Below are 23,814 nucleotides of genomic sequence, written 5' to 3'. Positions count from 1 at the left end.
AAAAAAGCAAAGTAAATGCACCAAAAAAAGTATACAATATATATTTCTTTATTTAATCTAAGATTACACAAAGCAGAATAGATGATTTAATACAGTTTCAATCCCCTGTTGTCCACGCTAAAGTCTGCTCGTCTCCCCTCCTTTGGACGCTCCTGCATATTGTTATATTTATATATATATATATATATATATATATATATATATATATATATATATATATATATATATATATATTTTTTTTTTAAATATATATAAATGTAAATATATATATATAATATAAATATATATATGTAAATATATATATAAACACATTTATATAAAAATATTGAATTTTGCCAGGAATATCAATTAACATTTTCTCAAAGGCTCATTTACGACCTCTTAATAAACCGTCAGCACGAGTTCGTCTCTGTAAATGTCACGAGTAGTTCCTTTTAACAACCTCACATGTTTGTATCTGCACCAAACTCCATGTTGTGGAACATCTGCATTAAGTTTATATGATGAATGAAGAACGAATCCCTGTAATATACACAACACATAATAAAGTGTGTGATCCTCTGACTAACAGTGTGATGTCTCAGGAGGACACGCGACCGGACCAGTGTTCTGAGGACGATGATCCACTCAGGAGGACTTTGATCACTCGGCCCGTCAGCTTCTCTGTCGTGACACAAAAGCTGAGAGTTTCACACTTGCAGGGAATTAAGGAGACGAGCTGCAAGTGGCCGATAAGATCTCCATCTCATAGCAGATGATGGGCGAGAGGAGGGGAAGACCGAGATGAGGGGGGCGATAGAAGGAGAGACCGTGTAAAAATGGAATAAAAAAGTAAATTCACTGCAATCTGTGCTCACAGCTGTCCTCCTCCTACAGTGGAGACGGAAACTCGAGGCGACGTGGGAGGCTTTGCAACGCCGTCTCAGGTTTCCATCCAAAACACTGAGTGCATTGTGGGAGAAATTCCGGAAAGACGACAAAGAGAATATGCTGCAGAGATGACATGATCCAAAGAGAGGGGATGGAGAAGTAGAGAAACGGTGCTGATGTGGGCGGTGATGGAAGTAAAAAGCTTTAGTTTGGAGGAGAGAGATTGGAGGCACTGTGCTCTAAAACAGAACAGCTGGTGGGATCGATGTTGTAATCTGTTTCACACGATGCTGCCGATACGTTTAATCACTTTGTGCCATAACAGCTCAACAAGCACTCCGTCATCAGAGGAGGGGCACGAGGTCCGACCAGAACTCAACACGGGACGGTTTCAAAGCCTCCAAGCTACGAAGCTCTGCTGTTGCATTGGTTAACTTGCTGCGTGAGTGTCAGTCATCGTATGAAGGCTATGATGAGAGTTCAGTCTGTGGATGAAGGATACATTACAAGGCAATTGAATGTTATTTCATAAGATGCATTTGTGTACTTCAATCTTAATTTCTTTCTCCAATATATTTGATCCAATATAATATATCTGTGTTGTTTACTATCGTCTCTGATACTAATTAAGTTCCCGGTGAAGTTTAATGTTTTAATCAGCTGTTAGAACGTCAGATGTCAAACTGGGGTCATATCTTGGCTTAATTTAAGACCTTCTGGGAAGGTGAAAGGCGTCTCGGGAGACGTGTTTGGTGCGTCTGTTCTGCGCTGCGGTAGAAACATGGCGGTGCAACATGGTGTAGCTATAAAGGACTCAACAAACACAACCACTTACTTTGAGGTGATTCTACACCAATGGAAACATAGTTAGGGATGTTCTGCCAATAGATCCTCCTAAACACCACGCACTGGCCCTTTAAGAGAGGACGGGGCATGCATCTTCCTCACAGCTCTGCCTATAGCAAAGATTTCATCACCCAACCACAGCATCACAGCAATAGCACAGCTGTACCAAAGAAGTGACACTGAGGCTCCAGTGGTCTCTGGAGGACGCCTGCACCCCCCCCCCACTCTAAACGCAAAGGTACAGAGTAGAGATGAAATTGTCTTGCCTCATAGTAGCTCCTCACGGCGTTGCAGAAAGCTTCATCCGCCACGATCTGAGTTTCTCCGTTGAGGAAGGCCAGGAAACGCTCCTTCACCGCCTGCAGCTGCGGCTTGTTCACCTGAAACAGACGAGAGATGACGGATGGAGGACGGAAATGAAGAAGAAGTACAGGGAGCGAGTTTGAGAGGAGAGATGTTGGCAGAGGAGGTTTGTAATCAATTAGAAACAGATGGAGAGGAAGAAGAGGAGAGGAAGGCAGGATGGAGGAGAAACAGAACAAAAGTACATTGTTAGAGTCTGATGGAGTCTGACACGTCATTACAAGAGCGGAGAAAACTCTCATCACCCAACAAACGTCTTTCATTAGGAAACCGAGTTCTCCAACAACAGAGGAAGACGAACGTGTCAGTGAGGCTGGGGAGGTTCAGACGCCACTTAAGACTGATGCAGATTCTAAAAAAGGACCAAACCCGAGATCTAGCTGATTAGCTCCACACGGTCGTCTCAAAGTCAGGAAGTCGCTTTCACACTTAACGTGAACTTTAAAGCAGCGAGTTAAACGAGCGTTCATCAAACCTCTCCGCAGACAAACCGTGTGTGTGTGTGTGTGTGTGTGTGTGTGTGTGTGTGTGTGTGTGTGTGTGTGTGTGTGTGTGTGTGTGTGTGTGCGCTGCTAATAAAAAGTTACGTTGACAGCAAGAGCTCAGAGCCATAAACCAGTTTTTGTGTTTGGACACGTTTAGGATTTAATAACTTTGCATGATGAAGGACACTTTGTACGGAGTTCATCTAACGTGCTGCTCTGTGAGCTTGCATACGATGGATGCAGGTGCTGCTGCCCTTTAAAGAGGATGTGTAGTTATAGAGGAACAGAATAATAATGGTTCCTCATGTCTTCATGCAGCTCATCTAATATTATCCAACAGTAACAACATTTCCAGAGGAGCGATGGAGCAGCGATGTGCCCAGTGAACCACAGCTGACACAATGTGTTGGATGAGCATTTTAAGTTTTCATGAGCGGCAGAATAACCAGAAGCTCATGAGATGTATGAGGCGTCGTGAGGACGGCGGCGTCGGGGGGGTAATTAAACCATTATTCTTGCTCTTGTTGCAACAGCGACAAATACATTCTGGGAGTGACGGTGTCAGGCCACACAAAGTGAGCAGAGACGTATCTCCTGCCGACAGCTTTCTGTGTCTAAACGCAGCCTGTAACCACCGGAGGAGGACGAGGAGGAGGAGGAGGAGGAGGAGACGCTGCGTTTATGGGAAGCAGCAGGTTGCGAGGTTGAAAATGTGAAACATATTTCATTACAGAAAACAGATAACGAAGCTCCTGCTACAGTAAGACAGCAGCAGCTCCCCATCGCAGGAACCGTCACTTCACGGCTGCACAATATATCGAATGGACACACAGCGAACACGCTGAACCCTTAAAGAGCCAACGAAATGATCTGTCGTCAGAGTTGTTGGGCTGGTGCATGATGGAGGTTTCATTTCTACTGTGAAATGTGCCATAAATACATTTATTATTGATGTATTCGTAATAAATCACCATCATAACGGCATAAAAATGACTTCCGCCAACAACAATTGATCGCTGCGCCGAGAGCCTCTACTTCGGCAATGTTCGGGTGATGACGTCACAAGTAGAATACAGCCGCCGCCAGTGTTGGTCTGCGTTACAGCCGCCGCCAGTGTTGGTCTGCGTTACAGCCGCCGTCCAGTGTTGGTCTGCGTTACAGCCGCCGTCCAGTGTTGGTCTGCGTTACAGCCGCCGTCCAGTGTTCGTCTGCGTTACAGCCGCCGCCAGTGTTGGTCTGCGTTACAGCCGCCGCCAGTGTTGGTCTGCGTTACAGCCGCCGCCAGTGTTCGTCTGCGTTACAGCCGCCGCCAGTGTTCGTCTGCGTTACAGCCGCCGCCAGTGTTCGTCTGCGTTACAGCCGCCGCCAGTGTTCGTCTGCGTTACAGCCGCCGCCAGTGTTTATGGACAAGACGGGTGCGTCGATGAAACCGTCGATTTGTGGGCAGCACTTTGAGAGATCGTGTTTCCAACAAACTGCTCGCCAAGGAAATGAGATTCAAAAAGAATTTAAAACTGAACGCAGATGCTGTGCCTACAATACTGCCGAGACCCCAGCCAGCACAAGCCGGCACGCCGACTCAAACACGTCCGCCGGTGCAGAGTCCTCCACCAGAGAGACGACGCAATGCATTCTCCAAAAGGGAGAGAGCAAAGGTAAGCCGTGCTACCGAGGACTCCGGCTGAGCGGCTGATCACTTAATTGCTTGTACGGTGTTCTCTGCACACACACACACACACACACACACACACACACACACACACACACACACACACACACACACACACACACACACACACACACACACACACACACACACACACACACACACACACACACACACACACACACACACACACGGCTTTCCTCCCCTGAATAACTACAGAATAATTTCCTTTTCTGAACCCTTGAGACTTCTCAGAGACTCCCCTCCCCTCCTCCTCCTCCCCTCCTCCTCCTCCTCCTCCTCCTCCCCCCTCCCCTCCCCTCCCCCTCTCCTCTCCCCCTCCCAAATGCTGCCCGTGAAATGAGGTGCGACAACGTGAAAGGAAGCTGTGAAAAGCCGCCTGTCAGGTTTCAGTTGAATTTCTGTTTGTGCCTCCCCGTCTACTCGGCTTTGTGCAGCAAATGGATTTATCTCCGGGGGGTTTATGAGCGGGCGAGGTGCACTCGTGCTCCGTCAGCGACAGAGAACATCCAGGTGGAGGTGAGATTTGCCCTTTAGGGATGTTGCTCTCAAATTGCCCGTTCTTTTGAAAAGCGTCCTACCGAGTGGAACCACTCTGAGGTCAGCGGGTCAGCATCTCTAAACGATCAGGGAGCGTTGGCGCTCAGATCAGCTGCTGTCGGCTTTTCATTTTTCTGCAACACTAAAAGCTCTCCGTCTGTCGGAGACAACACAAACGGTCTCTGCTTTCTTAGAGCCGACTCACGTTTAATCTCTTTGCTTTATGAAGTTAAAACAGGAAGAATAAAGTCAAATTGTTACGTTTTTGTAGGTTAATATGCAACATTATGGTTTCTTCACAAAGATTGACCACAATGTCACCGATATCTGATCCAGGCATGTTTTAAAGTCTATATTTCTTTACATTTTGGCAATCAGGCTCCATTTAAAGTGGAAATTGCTATTAGAAGTTGCAGTAATGCATCCACATGCATCTGAAGTATTAAGGATTTCTAATGAATTTGGAGGTTCATATCCAAAAGGACCACAGTAAATGTTTAATGTGCATCATGTCATCATGTCATCATGTCATCATGTCATCATGTCATCATGTCATGTCTGTGTTCAGAGAGTTTGGATTTTAGATCGGATAAAAACCTGAAGAGATTTGACTGCAGCCAAAAGAATAGCACTGAATGTTATCAAAATAAATAAAGATATATAGTCACCGTGATGTCTCTTCACTATTATACGATTCGAGCAGACCAGACAGCCAATCATAGAAACTGTCAAACTGTCAATCACCAGGAAACAATACAAAACAAAATCCAACGGCAACATGTCAAAGTGACAACACAGATCAGACGTGAAGACGAAACACAGCTGCAGTCGTCCTGCAACGTCACAGCATTCAGGTCAGAGGGGAACGTTACCAAGCTTACTCTTAAGTTTACGCTTAATTATACTCTTTCTACAGAACTGAAGAGAAATAAATAACCATTGTGTGTGTGTGTGTGTGTGTGTGTGTGTTGTTGTAAATGTGTTTAGTACATGTGGATTCTTAGTAAGTGGAACTATTCATCACCAGTTATTTAGCTTTCACTGAGACTCTGATCCAGAACATTTACACAACAAGGGGCAAATCTGAAAGAGGCTCAAAGTAGAATCTTCATGAATGTGACCTGTGTGTTGTGTGTGTGTGTGTGTGTGTGTGTGTGTGTTTCCCGGTGAGGAGATGACAAGTTTAAACATTTCCAGCTGTGACAGTCGAGAAGCCGACCTGCTGTTCCTCTGTCTGCTGGAGATTAAGGAGAGGAGGTGACGACGTTTTAGCAGGTGTGTGTGTGCATGTGTGCGTGTGTGCGTGTGTGCCTGTGTGTTGTGAACATTAACGTTTGTTTATGCTTTAGGCTTCAATTTGAGTTCCTTCCTCTCGGAGGAGGAGATGATGATAGGTTATCCAGGAGAGTTAACAGCTTATTTGGGCAGCAGCGAGAACCTCCCGGTGGCAGATCAATAAGCACAAAGAGTGTGTGTGTGTGTGTGTGTGTGTGTGTGTGTGTGTGTGTGTGTGTGTGTGTGTGTGTGTGTCTCTTCTCTGCGTTCTCACAGCACTTTCGGCTGTCAGGATGCAGCTCTGGTTAGAAAACATGAACCGAGCGAGAGCTAGACATATCTGTTCTGTTAGACGTCTCAGAGTAATGGACGGAGGGCAAAGTGTGTGTGTGTGTGTAAACCAGGAACACGCACACAAACACACACACAGTATGGGTAATCTCAGTGCCTGGGTACACAGAGGAAATTACGTCAGACTGCATTTCCATGGTTGCTACTTTCTGTAAAGGCTCCGAAAAAAGTGGCGAAACACACACACCGTAGAAACTAGGCTAACAGACTCTCACGGACGGCCAGCCTGGTGCGTCAGGGCCTGAAGACACATCTGGACATTGCGGTGTTTCTCCAGGACCAGTTGAACTGATACAGCAGAGCAGTGGTCTTCACTATGTTTACGTGAGAGCCACATTGAGAGGACAGAGTCAACAGGAGAGACACTTTTACCACAAAGAATGAAAAGCTACATCCAGTCATAAAAAGCACGTCTGTTTATTAATCTGTCCTCCAGCCAGAACATACAACCAATACATTCAATACAAGCAGGATTATCTTAATACTGGGACGAAGCCACAAAGCCACAAAGCAGTTTCACAATGTTTGAGTCTGAGAAGGTTCTTTGCCCGAGCCAAACTCCATGCGATCTCAAAGGATGCCTCAGTGAATCCTTCAGCTGTGTTAGTCGTCCTGTGTTTGAGCCTTTGTTGTCCAGAAACAGAAGAAAGCTGCTCTATTGTTTAAAACTCATTTCTCTTCCAGGTGCGTAAGTTTCGTTGAATTTTGGATGCGTCGTTTGGAGATGCGGCTCCAACGGACTTCTCTTGAAACAGAGCCGGTGTGTTTGCACATTAAGCACAAAGGGTTCGACTCGTGGAGGACAAATACAAACTCCTCTGTCCACTTGTCTTGAATGTTCCTTTACTCGTCTTGTGTGGCTCGTACCTTTCTCTTTCTTTTTTAACGAGCAGCTGTTGTCTGTCCACAAACCACATCTCCAGCATCTTCCTCTCGACTCTGTGGTTTGATGCTCCAAAGACAAATCTTAATGTTCCTCGTGTGTCACGCTTTGTTTCTGTCCACCTGCTGTGCAACTCTTTAATAAGAAATGGATCCATTGTCCATCTGTAGAAACACACGCGAACTAGCACGTAATGGTGACACGAGTGGACCAGAGCCAAGCTAACGCGAGTATGAAGTGCCAGGTTGGTCGTAGTATCCTCCAATTTAAATGTTCCAATTTAGCGATATAAACTATTTTTAAGCAAATGTCCATATTCGTAAGCATGCTTATGATGACATATTGTTAATGAGCTTAAGTGTATTTATTTCTATCTACCCGTCCAAGAGCACATTCACCATGTAGTGCTGATAGAGCGCCAGAACTGGCAGCTCCGCAGTGAGTCAGTGTTCAGCAGGTTTAAACATCTTGTTTCTGTATTATTTGCATCTTTTATATATTATTATTATCTATTATTTGTAGGCTAATAGAGCAGACACTGTGGTTTAATGGGTTGTATGTAATAGCCCTGCTTGTGTTTAGTGTTTTTATGAAATATCTGTATTGACTCTATAATCATATCTATCACTTTATTTAGCCCCCTGCCACGCGAGACACCAATTAAAGCTTGGCGAGCCGCGCAGTGAGTAACACTGCGGCAGACGATGCATTCAGGCGACGTGGCGACTCAAAAGGTAATTACACTCACGTCAGTCACATTCCTCAGTTCTGGATTAAACTCAAAAGGCCGGCCATGTTTGCTTCCATGAAATCGAGCCCTCGACTAAATGAGACCTTCTCTTGGGATTAGGAGGAAGGTCCATCTCAGAAAAACAGAGCAGGGTCATTTTATTTAATCAAAACCTTTGCGTAAGACAGCGAGCTTTAATAAGAGCAGTGAGGTTAAATGCCAGTTATGTTTTCAGTGGAATAAAAACATCCATTTATTAACTCGTGACTCAAACCACACCCTGACACAAGGAAGTGAAATGGAGCCAAGAAATGTGCAGTTTCCCAGATTACTCAGTCGTGACGGCACTTTATGTAAACGCCATCATCTGTTCCTGTTCTTTTATAATCACACACACACACACACACACACACACACACACACACACACAGATTGTTTTCTTTGTCTCAGAGACGTTTGCGTCAGTCTGAAGTAATTTGTGTTCATCAGAAGTGACAGGAGGAGAAACGTCTCTTATCGTCACTCAGCGGGAGACACGGGAGCATGTTTCGGTCCTGTGAAAACCTTACACCTGGGGGGGGAGATCAATAACACTTGAGTTATTCCTAACCAGCAGTGTGTACTCCGGGGGGCACTTCTGGAGAAGCTAAGCGAAGAAATAATACACTTGATAACACTTTGCAGCGGCCGATTGTTTTTCCTGTTGCATCGACTGCTTTGATGTCAAGATCCAAGCATTCATGTCCCTTAAATGTTACAACCTCAGCATCCGGAGTTTCTGCGTCTCATCTGGCAGGTCGTCTCTATTAAAGGTTACGTCTGATCATGACTCGTGGCTCCGTCTGCTGCTCTGGTCCTGCCTCACGCACACGTTAATATTTATTTTTTGGAGGCACCGGGAAGCCTTTTTGACTTCCTGTCACATGGATGTTGTATTTGTACTGTGTTGTTCACTCTGTACACACGTCATCTGTCCGTCCTGGGAGACGGATCCTCCTCAGAGTCTCTGAGGTTTAGAACATTTCCCCTTTAATTGTTGGTTTCTTTTGGGGAGTTGATCCTTGTGCGGTGCGAGGGTCTAAGGACAGAGGGTGTCGTATGTACAGTCTGTAAACACGGAGACACATGTGTAGTTTGTGATATTGGGTTTAAGCTCGTACACCAGACGGCAAAAACAGAAAACAACCCGGCTCTCGAGGTATGAACGCTTGTTTTCTCTGCGGTGGAATACTTTATAAACTAATGTATGGAAGATAAAGGAGTACGCACTCAGTATTCTCACCACAGGAAGACCATGTTAAAGCTGACAGATGTAAAGTACCTGCGCAGCTACGCTCCCATCAGGCGGTACTTTGACTCACGTTCAACAAACTAACAAAGACTTGATCATGAAGGAAAACATGAAGTGATGCAGCCGCGTCTCAGAAGTTAAAACACCATAAATAAAACATGCAAATCACAAAACTGACAGCTGCCATTGTTAAATCCTGGAGGCCATTTCCCTCTTTAAAAACAAAGGTGTAATCTTCCTCACATTTATTTGTTTGCAGAAGATAAACATTTCCTCGTGATAATAAGTGCGTTCATGAGAACACGAACCTGCGAAGATCTTTATCAGACCGAGAGACAGCAGCAGCCGGGAGAACTCGCAAACAAACATAACAAATGAAGTAGATTTATCCATGTGAGCTTTCTTCCACAGACTCCACAGCTAAATATAAAGGAAGCTCAGGTGTGTCATGTAACAGTTCACCTTCACCATGCAGGGAGGAAGTGTTGATTGCTTTGGAAGAGACTCTCGTCAAAGTAACAGAGTTTCATCACAGCTTCAAACCCCACAACTTAACATACGACTATAGAGGAAGGAAGTTATAGATATAAATAAACCTCCGCTCCGCTGCCTGGACGCTTTCTGTGCAGGTGGAATCTGTGAAGATGTTCCCGAGCATCACACTGTTCCCGAACTCAGATCTCAGTCTGTCCCCCTCCCTTTACAAACACCACCAGCTGACCTCTGTGCTCTGTCTGCAGCCGGTCATTATCCACACACACACACACACACACACACACACACCTGACCCACTAAAATACATTTCTCTATGTGTTTAAGGCGTGATGACTCTCACACACTGATGATGACTCTCACACACTGAGATGACTCTCACACACTGATGATGACTCTCACACACTGATGATGACTCTCACACACTGAGATGACTCTCACACACTGAGATGACTCTCACACACTGATGATGACTCTCACACACTGAGATGACTCTCACACACTGAGATGACTCTCACACACTGAGATGACTCTCACACACTGATGATGACTCTCACACACTGATGATGACTCTCACACACTGAGATGACTCTCACACACTGAGATGACTCTCACACACTGATGATGTCAGATCAGAGACAGTTACAGTGAAGCGTCGCTTTAATAAATGAATGCTGCAGTTATCAGGATCCTGCTGACATTCAAGTCTAACCGAGTGACGGATACGGAGGAAGTCTGCCATGCAAACTCTTTCCCTCAAAAGGAAGAGCATTAATGATTTAGTTGACCCCCCCCCCCGACCTTTCCTCCAGCACATCCAGGCTGAACTTTAGATTGGGACGCTCTCGTCATCCTGTCCAAAGAATTCATTATTTTCTACTGTACTCGCTGCACCTTGAGGACAGAATGTCAACACTGCAAACAAACACCTGAATGTGTCGCACTGCTGAGCAGATGTGCATGTAGAGATGATAAAATATCATCAAATCAGGATACGGCCAAGAACCCTGGAGCAGAGTAATTCATCCTGGAATATCATCTTGAGAAGTTATAAATATTAATTTGATAAAGATTGATACAGACAGAGCCGCTGGTTTAAGGTGAAGATTTATGGCTCTCTGCCTCATTTCCTGTAGACACAGGCGCAGATTACCTCCACCGCTCAAAATGAGACTTCACCACACGGAGGAGGGAAGAATCCATCCTCAGCTGCTCCAGGAGTCATCAAACTTTTCCCAGCTGACAAAATGTCAGTGCCTTTCTGCAACAAGCACAACAGCTGCACAGCATCACGTGCAAACGCACCACGGCGAATGTGTCCGCGTGTGTGGTGAAAACAAACTCACACTAGTATGAACAGTTAAAGTTCCCATGAAACAGGCTGGGACTTATGCAGCCAACAGCGCTGAATGTGAGTTTACATGAGATGAAAACAACTCACTCCTCTACTCTGATCTCATGGGAACTGTAAGGGATCAAAGTGATTACAGATATTTCCGTCTGGAGCAAAGCAGTGGACAGACAGAGACATTCTGAAGACTGAGACTGGTGCAGAGACAAAGACTGTGCAGAGGAGTGTACAACGCGTGTCCTTTGAGCTACAATGCAGCGTCACCGTTACTCTCAACAGCAGTGCCTCCGTTGCTTCTTCCTCCACCTGATTAAACAAAAGGCAGATGCCGAGTGTGACCATGTGACGCGCCCTGTGTTTACACTCTGCTCGGGGTTTCTGGTTGACGCTTCCTTCCTCCGATCCCTCGGTATCGGAGGAAGGAAGCGTCGCTGCTTTCTCAGCTGTTTCCTCACATTGTTGCTCTCTCAATGTTGGATCTCGATTAACGTTTGGAGCGGCCGCAATTCACAGAACGAGGACTTCAGTGTTCAAACAGGAATCTTGAACCGCTTCAGTAAAACTGAGTCAACGCAGCCGGATAGCAAAGTAAACAGCAGTACATACACCGAGTACAGAGGCGTGTTGAGGTGGACTGAGCTGACGCTCTTAGACGGATTAGAGGTAAAAAAAAAAAAAAAAAAAAAAGTAGGATAAAGGACTTTAAAAGAGGGGGGGGGGGGGGGGGGGGGGGGTGCTCACAAAGTAATAATTGTTCACTTAAAATGAACAATGCTTCAGTTTCTAAAAGCTGCAACAGATAAAAAGGTCCACGAGTCACTTTCCCTAAAGGTTATGAAGGTTATGAGTTTCTTGGGGAAAGAAGTGTGACAGCGATGGTGCTTCCATTACTGCTTATGGTCATGTTGTCATCTGTCAACAGTTACACCAAAGTGAAACGTCTGAGTGGTGAACGCAGACGCTCAGAAACACAAGGAAGCAGCTGTTACGAGTGTCGAAGCCTCTTCTGTCTGATGACTGCTGGCGGGTCGAGCTATGAGGCGGTAAAGCTCTCCGCTGGGTCGCAGAGGGGAGAACGTGAGGAGAGCGGGGAGGATGGAGGAGACGCAGAGAGAAGGTGGAGGAGGAGGAGGGTGAGATTGGCTGTGACTTCACCAGTGGAAGGAGGATATAAATAGAAGCGGAGCGCTGGCTCGGCTCGTCCGCTGAGGCCATTTGAATCAATTGATCATCACTGCTCAGGAGAAGTCTTTTATTAGATTAGTGCACGGAGCTGCAGCCACAATCCCATTCAGAACCACTTCATCACCAGCGAAATACGTTCCGGTGTCGCCCTGTCGGAGCCCGACAAGAGGCCGAGGAGACTTCATGACATTTCATAGCCATCCTGAATGTGCAGAAGCCTCCAGTGAGGAGACTTTCAGGAAGTGACTCTCCAGCTGCAGGGCATGTGTTGCTACATTCGTTTGAGCTGCTTTAATGTCTTCAGAGGGGAGCAGCTCTCACACAGCAACAGAACATGACTGATTACAAGACAACAATATATCCAGAGTTTTATCAAAATACATGACGAGTATTCAAGCATTTACAACTTCACATCTTCCTTTTGAACAGAGTGTTTCACAGGTGGATGTTGGCCTCGCGTTACTCACACTGGAGCGTTTGTAGGAGTCGGCTGTTTCTTAAATTGCGGATAGTGATCCTTCTGGAGAGGAAGCGAGGCGTACACCATAGATACCACATTATCTTTGCAACGTGCATGTCCACCATCAACCAGGAGCGGGTGACCCTGGTGACCCTGGTGACCCTGTACAGTGCGGACGTTGAGCTCCGGCGGTCGATAATTTTGTCTTCCATTTCTGATTGTTGGCGATGGCAGAAGAATCTCAACGCTGACGGGTTTTGGCGCCACAGGGTCACACAAATGAAAACCCAAAATGTTCAGTTTCTAACAGAAAGTGCTGTAAAGAATGCTGATTTTGAACTTTATAGACATGAAAAGGAATTCTCAATGAGAGACCGCATCGAGCTACAGAAGCTTCGGGAGGACTGCTGGTCCCGGACGTGACGCCAGGACTAACCTTCAGGAGGCCTTTTTCTAAATCAATTAATGATGTGTTCCTGCAGAAACAGATCGAAGACCGAATCCTCATCGCAGTTACAGCTGCCACACAACGCCGCGGTGAGAAACTCACAAAGACTGAAGCGTGATGGACGAGAGGAGCCGGAGAAAATCATCCCGACAGAAGAGAGTCTGAAACCAGATGATAGACGAGCCGCACAAATGTAATATTTACGCTCCGCAGTATCTCAGGGGAAACTTTTCAAACACAACTCGTGTGAAAGTATTTCTCCTCAGAAAGTGTGTGTCTGCTGTGTAATAATGCTCTGATGCTCAGAGTCCAGAAGTTTGTTTTAAGACGGAAAGAGAGTGTGTGTCCGTCTGCACACCAACATCTCTCAGGACTCATGAGGTTTATTGAGGAGTTCAGACTGCACAGCTGCATCCACACATGAGTCGATGGCACATTAAGTCAATAGAAAGACGAGAATTGACACAAACAGGTGTGAATTAACTTCAGGCAGCGGTGGAACGACACATAAAGAGCGGGGGGGTGCTTCGCCCCTCCACCAGCGACTCATATCATCATCACAGTCACACACTGAATATTTAAATAGATATGGCAACATGTGGCGATAATGGTGCAATAATAATATCAATCCGTCCACGACGTTTAACTGAGTCACACACACACACACACACACACACACACACACACACACACACACACACACACACACACACACACACACACACACACACACACACACACTCTCAGATTAACATCTTGTATCTCTTTTACTGCAGTCAGGAGAGTGTGTGTGATTTAAGTCGGACTGAAAAGCTCACTGACATCGATTCAAATACAAAGCGGGACGTGAAAGTGAAAGTGAAAGTGCCAGAGAGAAAACAGAAACACATCCCAGAGGGAGCCGCTCTGATGACTGGAGGAGATGTGACGGGCTTATTTTTACAGACAACAGCAATTTGCTGAACGTGTTTGTCATGTGAGCAACACAATGACAGAGTGCAGCTCCTGTGATGCTCAGAGCGTTATGGTGGCGGAAATATATTGAAAACTCGACTGAAAGTCTCGTTTACGTCTCAAATCAGAATCAGGTTTATTACCAAGCTGGTTTCACATACGAGGAGTTTGTATTTTGTTCCACAACCGTCTCAAACAACGTCTGTAAGAGAAAACTAAAAGCAGAAAAATAAGCAGTGCAGAAGTTAATACTTTATAATCATTTAAACTATTATTTTGCCAAATGCAAAGTTCTCAAACAACTGCTTGTGTGTGTGTGTGTGTGTGTGTGTGTGTGTGTGTGTGTGTGTGTGTGTGTGTGTGTGTGTGTGTGTGTGTGTGAGATACAGCAGCCCAGACTTTCGCTGCATAATATCAAAATATGTTTGTGTTGTTGGCGTCAGGTGAGCTCTGAACTCACACATCAACACTTCTGGATCATTAATGAGTCTCAACACCACGCAGGTGCTTATTTATGTTCCAGAACATAAAACTTTATTGCTGCTCAAAACACAGCGAGGAGAACAAACAGCCGCTGCTCCTTCAAGTTATATGTAAAGGAATGTAAAGGCTTGTGTGTGTATGCGTGTGCGTGTGTGTGTGTATCAGCAGAAAGCAGAGGCGCTGTGGGGGAGAATCAGCCACAACAAACCTGGGGGACAGTTTCCCTCAACAACCAAAGACAACCTCAGACTTCCTGTTCGCACTTCTTCTCTGTTCTCTTTCTGCCGTCATCCACAGTGAACTGTTTCAGTCATTTCAGAGAAGATGTCTGCGTGCTTAGTTTAGCTTAGCTTAGCACAAAGACTGGAAGCAGGGAGAAGCAGCTCGCCTCGCTCTGTCCAATGTTCACAAATACACCAAACAGCAGTGAGAAACTCACTGATTTAAAAAGGAGAACTCTGCAGATTTAAGTTGCACTTCTAGAATATTGTTCAAAATATACAGTTAAAAAACCAACAACATAAATGAAGCAGCAGAAGCAGACATATCGTCTTCTTTTATTTCACACATCATTTAGTTCCCCTAATTGAGCCATTAATCATTTCACAGCACAAACCAACTTGCTTAGCTTCAGGTCTGACAGTACACATGCTAACACATGCTAACACATGCTAACACATGCTAACACATGCTTCCAGTCAGTGCATCTACCGCTCGCTGGATTATTCAGGAAGGTCGTGACCTCAGAAAGGCTGAGAAGCGCTGTGTTATGCTAGTTAGCGGCTAATGTAGACTGGAGCCTGCAGCAGAGATGAGCAGCGGGTCGTTAATGTTTCTTATTATTGTCTTTCTTTCATCAGCAAGGGTTGAGTGGGAAAAAATAAAATATGGAGGGACAACCGTTTACAACAGAGTTGTATTTGGATGTTTCTGTTCATTCTAATAAATGATTATTGAAAGATAAATGAGAATACATCGAGGAGATCTGTCTTTACAGATGTCTGAGGGGGGAACTTTCCAAACTGCAGTCTTAATACATCAATGGTGTCACAAACTTTCTTCTTCAGAAACTGCAGGTTTATAAACTTCTACATATGATGTGTTATATGTAAAGTGTCCAGTAACACTGCCGGTCAGACAGTAGATTGATGCTATTGTTATTTTAATGTTCATGCTGGTGGAAATGAAATACATTTATATATAGAAGTATAAAGAAAAGGGTGGTGATGGACGACGTACTGGAGCACCTCTTGTGTTCCCTCATCAGCATGGGCCGAGTTAATGCTCTGCATGGAACGCATATAAAATAATCCCTGTTTCCGCGGGTGATCATTATATTTATGGGTGGGGGGATCAAAGGGAGTTAAAACACGAGCGCTTTGCTGCAGAGACCTGATCATGGACTGAAACTAACATGGTTCAAAGAGAAATCAGGAGACATGAGACGTTTATGTTACACAGTTTACACAAGAGCTTTTATAATTATCTAATATCTTAACATCTAAATCCACAGAAGAAAACATTTCAATGCAGAACGACTAAATGGACAGCTGGAAGCAGAAATTCTGGTGTCGCTGCAACAGGAGAAACCAAAGTGATCCAGAAAGTGAGCGTTAGGTAACATAAGGATGCTTAATGACAGCAGAGTGTCAAGGACAATGTGAATGTGGTCTATTGCGTTGAAAAGGTTTCTGTTCAGGGGCCAGCTCTCAAATGTTGGATATCAGAGCGTCCTTGAACGCAACAATAAGAAGAGTTTTCAAATGCTCTTAACTGCATAAACCAAGGCAACAAGTGGAAAGGGATTAAACATCCACTGAATTCTCGATTGATTTTCATAGAGATAAAGTACGAGAGGATTTGGAAAGTGATTAGCAGGGATGTAAGGTCGTGTGCGATTCTTAGTAAATGAGCTAAACGTGCAAAAACAACCATTATGACCCCTTAGACGACACTACGAGTTTAAAAACGAGCTGTAGCTAAATGCTAAATTCAGCATGTTAACAAGCTCACAGTAATGACGCTTTGATTTTCATCGGCGTAGTTGAGCGTGTTAGCTAATAAACAAATATGTGCTAATCACAATACACATAAAAAACACTTGGTATTAAAATTCATCCTGAGGGGAACCTGACATATTTAAGTCTGGACCAAAGTGACGGACCGACCGACGGACACACCGCTAGCAATACAAATAAAACTGTGGAAGACGAAACATGAAGTGATTGTGGAGAGACGATGAGTCTTCTGGAAGGTCGGCCATTAGTAGCAAACAATGGGAAATAAATAGTTATGAGGTTTAATGCTCAAAGTCAACTTTCGATAATTAATCTGCTGATTTCTTTATCGCTCAATTAATTAATTGTTTGGTTTGTAAAATGTCAGAAAATAGTGAAAATGTCCCGTACAGTATTCCTGAGTGCACGGTGATGTGCTGTCTGTCATCTATACTTTAGTTCAGAGTTTAAACATTACACCCTGAAAGAGGCTAAAAACCAGACCAAAGAGTTAACAAGCTGACGCCTTCTGGCAGCCATCATCGAACACGAGAGACAGAATGAGAGATTAAACAGACGATCCTTGTGGTCGAGACAGGAAACAAGAAAAAGATACTTCATTATATTTGACAGCCCACAGCTTTTTATTGTGTTTATTATGACAACAAAGGCTCTGTGATTGACTGATGACATGTCAAGAATGAACCCCTCCTCTCGCACCGATGTCAGAGTGATGGATGAAAGAAGGATGGATAGGAAGACAGATGGAAGGAAGTACGGATGAAAGGATGGATGAAGGATGGAAAGACGGAAGGGTCGATGGATGGAAGGACTGAAGGATGGATGGATAAATAGAAGGATGATGGATGGATGGAGTGATGGAAGGATGAATAGAAGGATGGTTGAAGGAAGGACAGATGGAAGGAAGCACGGATGGATGGATGAAGGACGGATGAAGGATGAAGGACAGATGGATGGATGAAGGATGGAAAGACGGATGAAGGATGGAAGGAAGGACTGAAGGATGGATGGATAAATAGAAGGATGATGGACGGATGGATGGATGGAAGGATGATGTATGATAGATGGATGGATGATGTATGAATGGATGGATAATATCAAAACTGAGTGAGACTCCAGGCTAAAGCTCCAGATGGTGATAATAATGGCAGATCGGCTGATGACTGACAAAAAGGTTTAAAACAGGTTTGAGTGTGCAGCCCAGAGGGAGACATTTCATCAGAAGTGACTTCGGTCTGAAGGTTCTGCTATGAAAAGAAAACTGATTGCAAATACAAACGGTGTCATTTTCAATTTCACAGAGAGAGATCTGCAGAGCCCTTGAGCTTTAACTCCGCTCAATTAATAGTTCATGAGAATACAAAGGAACAATAGAAACATACAGGGCTGCGTGGGCTGATGCTGATTAATGCCACAAATCATCAAACTGAAATGACTGATTACAATGGCAATTCATTTCTCCTTGAATATTAGACCTACGATGGAAACATTTAGTTAAGAAAAGAATCAAAAATCTAATGTTTTGTTCGGAGCTCCATTCTGCTCATTTGGGGGCTGATAGATAGCTGCTGATAACTTAACATTAAAGTGAAAAATCGATTAAAAGACTTGCTGCAGCACTGCTGGAGTTCCAGCTTTATACTCAACATGATAGAGAAGCTTCCTGTAAAAGACTAAATAAATAAGGAGAATCACACTGTGCTGATGCACTCCAGCCTCAACATGTGACTGCTCACGCTCCACTGCTCGGAAAAGTATAATGACTGAGAGAGAACTAGTACAGAAATCAGTTTATATCGGCATGTTACGAGAGTTTCACATTTGCAAATTCAAAATCTGATTAGAAATACTGTGCGAAACACCGAGTACTCCTTGTACTTTTTGTTATTTTGAGGTATAAGTATTCTTTTTTAGTCCCTGCTGTGAGTCAAGGTCCACAGACACTAAATCCTACATTTCCCACAATGCAACTGGACAGCTTCTTTCATTTGGACCTTGCCAGGTCTTTAAAACTGCACACCTCCAGTTTGTAATGCATCATTTGTGTCAAATTAGTAGAAAACTGTTTATTTAACTGCTGCTAGAGTTTTAATGTGTATATGATCCATGGATTCACTGGCAGTAAGGAAGTAAAACAGATCCTTCGTTCTTTTTTGGTGAACTTTCGGACGTTGTCCAAAATGAAGGAAAGTATTGTAGCTGCTCAGCTGTGTGCCAACATCAACGTTTCCTCGTCTCGCTACACAAGAGAAATGCTTTAAAGACAATTATGAAACAAGAGGTGATGTTACAAACATGTCTTTTGTTAGCATCTGAGCTAACTATAACTCTCCTAATGATAAAAAATGAAGTTCAAGCCTGAGAATATGCCAGGAAAATACTGCAGAGCATAAAATAATAGGAAGAATCTCAGCGAGCTACTGTGACAATAGCAACAGCATGTTTCCAGGTTGTTTGCGTGTTAGCCATTTGTTTGCCCAACCCGCCCACACAGACCTTAACACAGACTATTCCTTCAACCTCTTTAACTATTCCTTGAACTATACTTCTGTTATGACATGGTAAAGCTGTACATATCTTATATATAAACGCCAGTTGTTGTTGCCCAGGGTTTGAAAAAGCAACACTTTTATGTTCCAACATGGTTGGCCGGCACATCGTTAGCACCACGCAACCTTTATCCCCCGAGTCCGAAGCGTGTCCATGTGGGAGAGAGGAGCCTGACAAGCTGAATGCATGTCGGCCATAAATCCAGCGTTACTCAAGCAAATTCGACAGCTGGACTGTCTGTGCAGCGTGTGTTGATTCACAGACAATGTTCCAACTGTACACACGTTAGCCGCAAGCTAGCTAGAAACGCACGTGTGTTGGACTGTGTTTGTCTTCACCTCAGAACTCAACAGTCTCTCTTCTTTCCTCTCATCTCTGTCATCAAAGCAGATTCATAAAACATGAGATAAAAATCTCATATTCTCACAGAGACAAGTCTTTGCCTCGGTCCGCCTCGCCCTGGGCGAATCCATGTCTCCTTGTCTTTCCATTGACTTTGTCCGCAATTGCAGAACTTTACACTTGCTTAAGGTTAAACTACACTTTCTTTACCCCACGAGGTACCAATAGCAAAGCTGTCTCTCCAGGTTTCATCCACCCAGAGCTGCTAAAGGTCGGTCGATGTATTCTTGCCATGTGAATGAACGGTTGCATTTGGGCCTTGTGGACTTTTTTCTTTTTGCCTGTAACTTCCCCTAAATCAGATTATTGGCAGAGCATCACATCAGTGTGTTAAGAGGCCGTTGTTGGACTGAATGACACATAAAAACCTCCCTTTGATGGAAGACAGAGACTGCTGCCAAGATATGTTCAGCTGCCAGATAGGATTTACTTGACACCCGTGTCTTTTAAAGAGCGGATTACACTCTTACCAAGTTTAGCTCGGAGACAGGATGCAGTGTTGTTCCTGAGATCTTTCAGCAGCTGCTGCCAAGACGAAGTGTTCGGTGTAGGTGGACCCATAAAAACAAAGATGTGACATACAGCGTGGGAGGGCTTTTCTTTTTTTAAACACTACAGCTCAATTCCTCAGGATCAGAATACCAGTCGTCCCAAAGGAAGAATCAAAACAAACTAAACTAAACTGAATGACGGACACTTTGCATGAAGACGAAGTCGACACCTGTGCGAGGCGTCCCGAGAGCCCGCAACCTCTTCTCTATCAAAACAACAACAGAGCAGGCCGGCGTCTCAACAAACGAGCGGTGTGCGGCGACGCCTCGGGGGACTTCATTAGTCACCAGAAGCTCCGAGTGTAACTGCGGGCAGATCCGGCTGCCACGCGGCGACATGATGCGCCGCTCAACATGTCAATACCTGTTGATTCTATTTATTCATCACAACTCAGAAATATCATCGGCCTCCAGAGGACGCCGGCAGCGTGGCGTTCACCCCGTGTGACCTCAGTGGCCACGGCTCTGCTGCGAGAGTCGCTTTTATCACGACTATAACGTTGAGGGGTTTCCATAGTTACTGGTGATGTTGTACTAATATTCAGTGGAATATAAGAAAGTATAATGTTATACTTCTACTCCACTACAACTTTTTAATTCATTAATTAATATATGTTACTTTTCAGATTCTTACAATAATAATATATAAATAATGTATTATTAAGGATTAAGCTACACAGCAGTATATACAAGTAATTATGAGTAATTAAGTAATAAACACATTAATGCAGAAATAATTATAATCCAATAACATATATTATTCTGAAATGGGACAATTTCACCTTCACATTTCATATATTGTATATATTGTATATATTTTGGGATTGGCACCTTATAGTTCTCTCAGACTTTTTATATCTTCGCTCTTCTGTATTGCAACTGCTGCACAGCATTTCCCTCGAGATAAATACAGTTTTATTTCATCTTAAAGCTGAATTAAAATAAACAGTTGTGCTTCTTCAAGCTCCATCACAATCCTTCTGAACTGTGCAGATGTGCTGGAGGCTGCAGAAGAAGCTGGAACTCATCTGCAGGAGGACAGTGTTGGAATCTCAACAGGTGAGACCAGCAAGCTCAAAACCTGCATCTGATCACTTATCAACCCAGAAACAGAGTCAGAAGTATCGAGTATGATTCTGAAAGGTTCTGCACAATGACAACTTTTACTTAATATCTTTGAATGCAGGACTTTTAATTCTAACAGTATGTTTGAACTGTAGTGTCAGTAAAATATCTTGTATGTAAAGAGTTAAACAGCGTGTATTCCATTCCCCACAATGTAAACAAAAAGGATTTATAGCAGAGCTGCTGTAGAACATGTTGCCCAGCGAGTGCACGTCAGCGTCACTACACGTGTGACTCATGGACTGAATGAAGTGTGGATATAAAGAAGTCTGTTTATACATATACATATATATATATTTATATATGTATGTATACATACTGAGCCTTCATTCACTATTTAATCTGTCACATTTGTTCACATGCCAGCAGGATTATCTTAAACTAAATGTGTCCTGTTCTTACAACACAGTACAAACAGCAGCTGTATTAAACTATGTAGATTCAAGAGTATAAATATGTAACACACACACACACACACACACACACACACACACACACACACACACACACACACACACACACACACGTTGTTCCGCTCTACAAATCTCCATGATGGCGGAGCACGACACATGTAGGAGCCGTGTTTCTTATCGCACAGTTCAGGCTGCTGCACACATTACGTGACAAAGTACCGGCACGTAAAGCTTTGAAAAGATTCAATTAAACTTTGTGCAAACAGCTGCAGGTGTGCAACGTTGCCATGGCAACTCCTTTAATGTTTTTTGAACCACTGAACAAATGAATTTCACAGAAAAACAACAACTAGAATTCATACACGAGTTCAAACATTAGAGAGAACTGGTGGAATGTATAATACCGTCAGAACCACATGTTCACATCCGTTTGATCCGGTCAGGCGTCTGTTTGTGGCTGGACACTGAACGGGGGAAGTGGCGAGCGGTTGCCACGGTTACCATGCAGGAAATCAGCTGGAATAGTGGGTTGAACCAGTGACAGCGACCCCCCCCCCCCCCGTTAGTCCGCTTACAGCCAGAAAACCTGCATTAATAAACACACGACTGGCGAGATTATTAACACCCGGAAGTAAATATGGAAGTCGGGACTCTCACAGTCCCATGAAGAGTCAGAAGAACGTAGCTATGGGTCGTTTATGGGCACTGAAGTCGGACTCTCCTCCACCAGGGGGGTCTGGGCTGGGAGCAGACACTCGATGTTCCTGCTAAAGATGCTAACGTAGTTAAGGAGTCCCAACACGAGCAGAGGGACATTTATCTCCGTCAAAACATGAAACTTATTCTCACGTGCACGAGGTCTTAAACAAGTGTTGAGAATGTAAAGTGACAAACAGAACATGAGGAAACAAAGAGTGGAAAGGGAACAAATGATTTATCTTCAACAGGGTTGTGTTTTCATCCGGACCCCCCCTCACATCCTCAGCACGTTGTGTGTCATCAGTCTGCTGTTCTGCTGCTCAGCTGAGAGCTTTGTGCAGGTGAGGAAACAACACAGAGCGGGAGAGCGAGAGGGTTCTCCAGTCAGGGGGGGACGGGCTCACTGTAAAACACCGGCTGCAGCACCGTTCATCCAGCCGATGGAGCTGCAGGCGAGGAGCAGGGAGGACGTAGCAGGGAGGACGTAGAGGGAGGACGTAGAGGGAGGACGTAGAGGGAGGACGTAGCAGGGAGGACTAGAGGGAGGACGTAGCAGGGAGGACGTAGCAGGGAGGACGCAGCAGGGAGGACGTAGAGGGAGGACGTAGAGGGAGGACGTAGCAGGGAGGACGTAGCAGGGAGGACTAGAGGGAGGACGTAGCAGGGAGGACGTAGCAGGGAGGACGTAGCAGGGAGGACGTAGAGGGAGGACGTAGAGGGAGGACGTAGAGGGAGGACGTAGCAGGGAGGACGTAGAGGGAGGACGTAGCAGGGAGGACGTAGCAGGGAGGACGTAGCAGGGAGGACGTAGCAGGGAGGACGTAGCAGGGAGGACGTAGCAGGGAGGACGTAGCAGGGAGGACGTAGCAGGGAGGACGCAGCAGAGAGGAGTAGCAGGGAGGACGTAGCAGGGAGGACGTAGCAGAGAGGACGCAGCAGAGAGGACGCAGCAGGGAGGAGTAGCAGGGAGGACGTAGCAGGGAGGACGTAGCAGGGAGGACACAGCAGAGAGGACGTAGCAGGGAGGAGTAGCAGGGAGGACGTAGCAGAGAGGACGTAGCAGGGAGGACGTAGCAGGGAGGACGTAGCAGGGAGGACGTAGAGGGAGGACGTAGCAGGGAGGACTAGAGGGAGGACGTAGCAGGGAGGACGTAGCAGGGAGGACTAGAGGGAGGACGTAGCAGGGAGGACGTAGCAGGGAGGACGTAGCAGGGAGGACTAGAGGGAGGACGTAGCAGGGAGGACGTAGCAGGGAGGACTAGAGGGAGGACGTAGCAGGGAGGACGTAGCAGGGAGGACGTAGAGGGAGGACGTAGCAGGGAGGACGTAGAGGGAGGACGTAGCAGGGAGGACTAGAGGGAG

The 23,814-nt window shown here is 45.0% G+C and overlaps 1 protein-coding gene across 1 annotated transcript in view; it reads right to left on the bottom strand.

The window, feature by feature from the left end:
- Positions 1-23,814, bottom strand: part of cadps2 (Ca++-dependent secretion activator 2) — a 157,919-nt gene that overhangs the window by 123,245 nt on the left and 10,860 nt on the right. Inside the window, 1 exon segment of the mRNA XM_029433034.1 lies at positions 1,983-2,096. Within this exon segment, the coding sequence (XP_029288894.1) occupies positions 1,983-2,096 (114 nt within the window).

This window comes from Cottoperca gobio, chromosome 6, assembly GCF_900634415.1.
Source record: "Cottoperca gobio chromosome 6, fCotGob3.1, whole genome shotgun sequence".
In the NCBI taxonomy this organism is placed as follows: domain Eukaryota; kingdom Metazoa; phylum Chordata; class Actinopteri; order Perciformes; family Bovichtidae; genus Cottoperca; species Cottoperca gobio.
The sequence above is the reverse complement of the archived record's forward strand: the minus strand, read 5'-3'. Positions and strand labels throughout refer to the sequence as shown.